At 47.3% G+C, this 2,659-nt stretch overlaps 1 protein-coding gene across 1 annotated transcript; it reads right to left on the bottom strand.

The window, feature by feature from the left end:
• On the bottom strand, positions 1–1,775 carry LOC128260151 (peritrophin-48). Its single transcript, XM_052992935.1, is given in 3 exon segments — positions 1–918; positions 920–1,154; positions 1,631–1,775. Coding segments are annotated over 3 exon segments (1,074 nt in total). The 5' UTR covers positions 1,641–1,775; the 3' UTR covers positions 1–89.
• Between the last annotated feature and the right edge of the window lie 884 nt (positions 1,776–2,659).

Genomic DNA, 2,659 nt, shown 5'->3' with positions numbered 1-2,659 from the left:
TGCACTTGACCTCCACCTTGAATTGGATCGATTTATTATACGTTTAAGTTGAAATTGAAAGGGATATGGGAAAGAGTTTCTGGGCCAGCCTATGCGGAGCAGGCGATGTAGTGGTAGTTGGTTTGGGTGCACCCCTGGTTGCGCTCGTCGAAGAAGTAGCCATCGGGGCAGTGGCCCAGGCTGACAGTGAGTCCGCCGGAACAGCGTCCATAGCTCTGGCAGTCGCCGGCCACATTCACGTAGGTCAGGTTGGCGCCCACGCACCTGTCCAGCTGGCAGCGTACGTTGAGCCGGTCGCGACAGGAGAGCTTCACGAAGTCAAAGTACTGGCCCAGCGGACAGCTGATGTGCTTGGGCTCCGTGTCGTGCTTGCCGGCCACCGGCTCGCCGCAGATGTAGTACTTCGAGCAGGACAGGTCGTCGGCAAAGTAGCCCGTGCGGGCCTTGCCGGTGACATTGTCCACGCAGAAGGTGTTCTCCGGTTCCGGCAGGGCAGCCGTCTCGTAGCAGTTCACCCGGTCCTGGGGCACGCAGGCGCCCAGATCCGCATCGTAGGCCTCCTGCAGGGGACAGGAGCGGCTGTGCAGCACCTCGCCCACGCACTCGTAGTACTGGTCGCAGTGGACGGGGTCGGCCAGGCGGGTGTGGTTGCTCAGGGAGCGGCATGCCGGACTCGGCTTGTTCGTCTGGCTGATGGGACACGCGTACTGGGTCTCGTAGACGCAGGACCTCGACCTGGGGTGGAAGATCAGCTCGTTGGGGCAATTGGCCTTGATCTGCTTCTGGCCCTTGCACAGGATGTAGCCGCGGCAATTGCTGCTGCTGGGGTCCACAATGAAGGCTCCTTCGGTCTCGTTGGCGCACAGGTTCTTCGGCTGCTGCACCATACCGCCGGCGTAGGGGCAAACGACACTGGTAGGCCAGGACGCAGCGGCCCAGCTCCTTGTTGTAGTTCAGTCCGGCCGCACAACCGCCCTGCTCCAGGTTGGTGTAGTTGCCGGCACAGCTCACCCAGCTGTCGCAGGTGTTGGGGCGCAGGAAGCTCGTCTCCGGCGGCAGGAGTTCGCACATCTCACTCACCGACAAGTACTCAAAGTCCTCGATCACGTCGCCCAAACAGCTGGCCACAAACAGCAGCGACAGGATACCGCTGGCTGCAAGGAGTGGGAATATAAGATCATTAATAAATTTTTACTCCTAAAAATATATACTGCCTAAAAGTACTCTCTAATTCATTTAGTAATATAACTTTCTCATCAACATGGTATAAAAATAAAATAATATATTTGGTTTTTTTTTTTTTTAATTAATAAATATTGTATGTTCAAGTTAATCTTTAACAAGCATAAGATACTTTATCTTTCACATAAACATTTCAATTAAATAGAGTCTTTGAGTTTGAGATTGAGATTGTCGTTCATAACAGATCTCAAAAATAGGGTTCTGCCGAGATAGGATGACTATGTTGTATGGCTGATGGTTTCGCAGTTGCCAAGTGCCTTATCAAAATAACAACTAGTTTCGACAAACTCCGAACACAAAGCTATTGATAGCCTTGACAGATAGTTTCACAGTGTGATTTGCCGTTGTACAAGTAGAAAGACACGCCCCTTGCTACTTTTTCAATTACCTCCAATCATGGTGTATATCCTTTATTTTTGGGTTCACTTTTATCCTGGTTACTGAAACGTTGCGATCGTTTGGTGGCGGCAATCACAACACAACTGATACTGCAGCTTTCGATGCTGGCGCCCTTAAATATGCAAAGGCCATTCTGCTCGGTTTTGTTCGGCGAAAAACAATTTCCAAAATGCACATGCTATCTCAATCAGAAGTGGCAGATAGCGCTGGCGTTTCGTCTTTTCTGATTTTCTGATGTACGATAGCGGGTCTGCATGTAAATTACACGGCAATAACATCGGAATTGTCTCGTTCGAAGAAAAACATTCCAAGCCTTCTGCTGATATCGCGCCGATCAACGGCCCCCCATCGATAGGGAAATTGCATGTGTCACGATAGGATCCGCATCCACATCAATGTCATTGACAGTCCTCGAACATCCGAGAATCACTAGTAAAAGTGTTGATTATAATTTTTTGTATCAAGTTTTCCTTTGTTTATCAAATCTTTAAAAATGTTCCTGAACTTCCACGCAAATAAAATTCATATTCTGAAAGACAGTTACATTTCAAAAAGTTGCCGTGATATTTACAAATTCTAGAAAACTTTACCTGGCTTACAAAATGTTGTTTTTGTCGCATACCATTCTAACAAAAAGATGAGGCTACCTTTTGCGTTATCAAGCTAAAGATTTGTATTTATATTAAGAATTTTCAATTTTACGTATTTAGGTAATGAAATATTTATACCCGTCACTCGCAGAGTAACGGGGTACATTTTATTCGCTGAAAAGTATGTCTGTATGAACGCCGAGATCTCGGAAACTATAATAGCTAGAGATTGGGGACATGGCATGCAGATTCTAGTAGTAGGAACTACTGCAGCGCAACTTTGTTTTAAAACGGAGTCACGTCCACTCTAACATATATCGTGAAAGTATGTACAGTCACACTGAGACATGTTAGATCCTAGGTGTTGGACTCTGTGTGTGTGTGTGTTTCGGTCATATCTATCGGTAGACATAAAAATGATAAAAATC

This window comes from Drosophila gunungcola, assembly GCF_025200985.1.
Source record: "Drosophila gunungcola strain Sukarami chromosome 3L unlocalized genomic scaffold, Dgunungcola_SK_2 000014F, whole genome shotgun sequence".
NCBI lineage: Eukaryota > Metazoa > Arthropoda > Insecta > Diptera > Drosophilidae > Drosophila > Drosophila gunungcola.
This window is presented reverse-complemented; position numbering and strand designations above follow the sequence as displayed.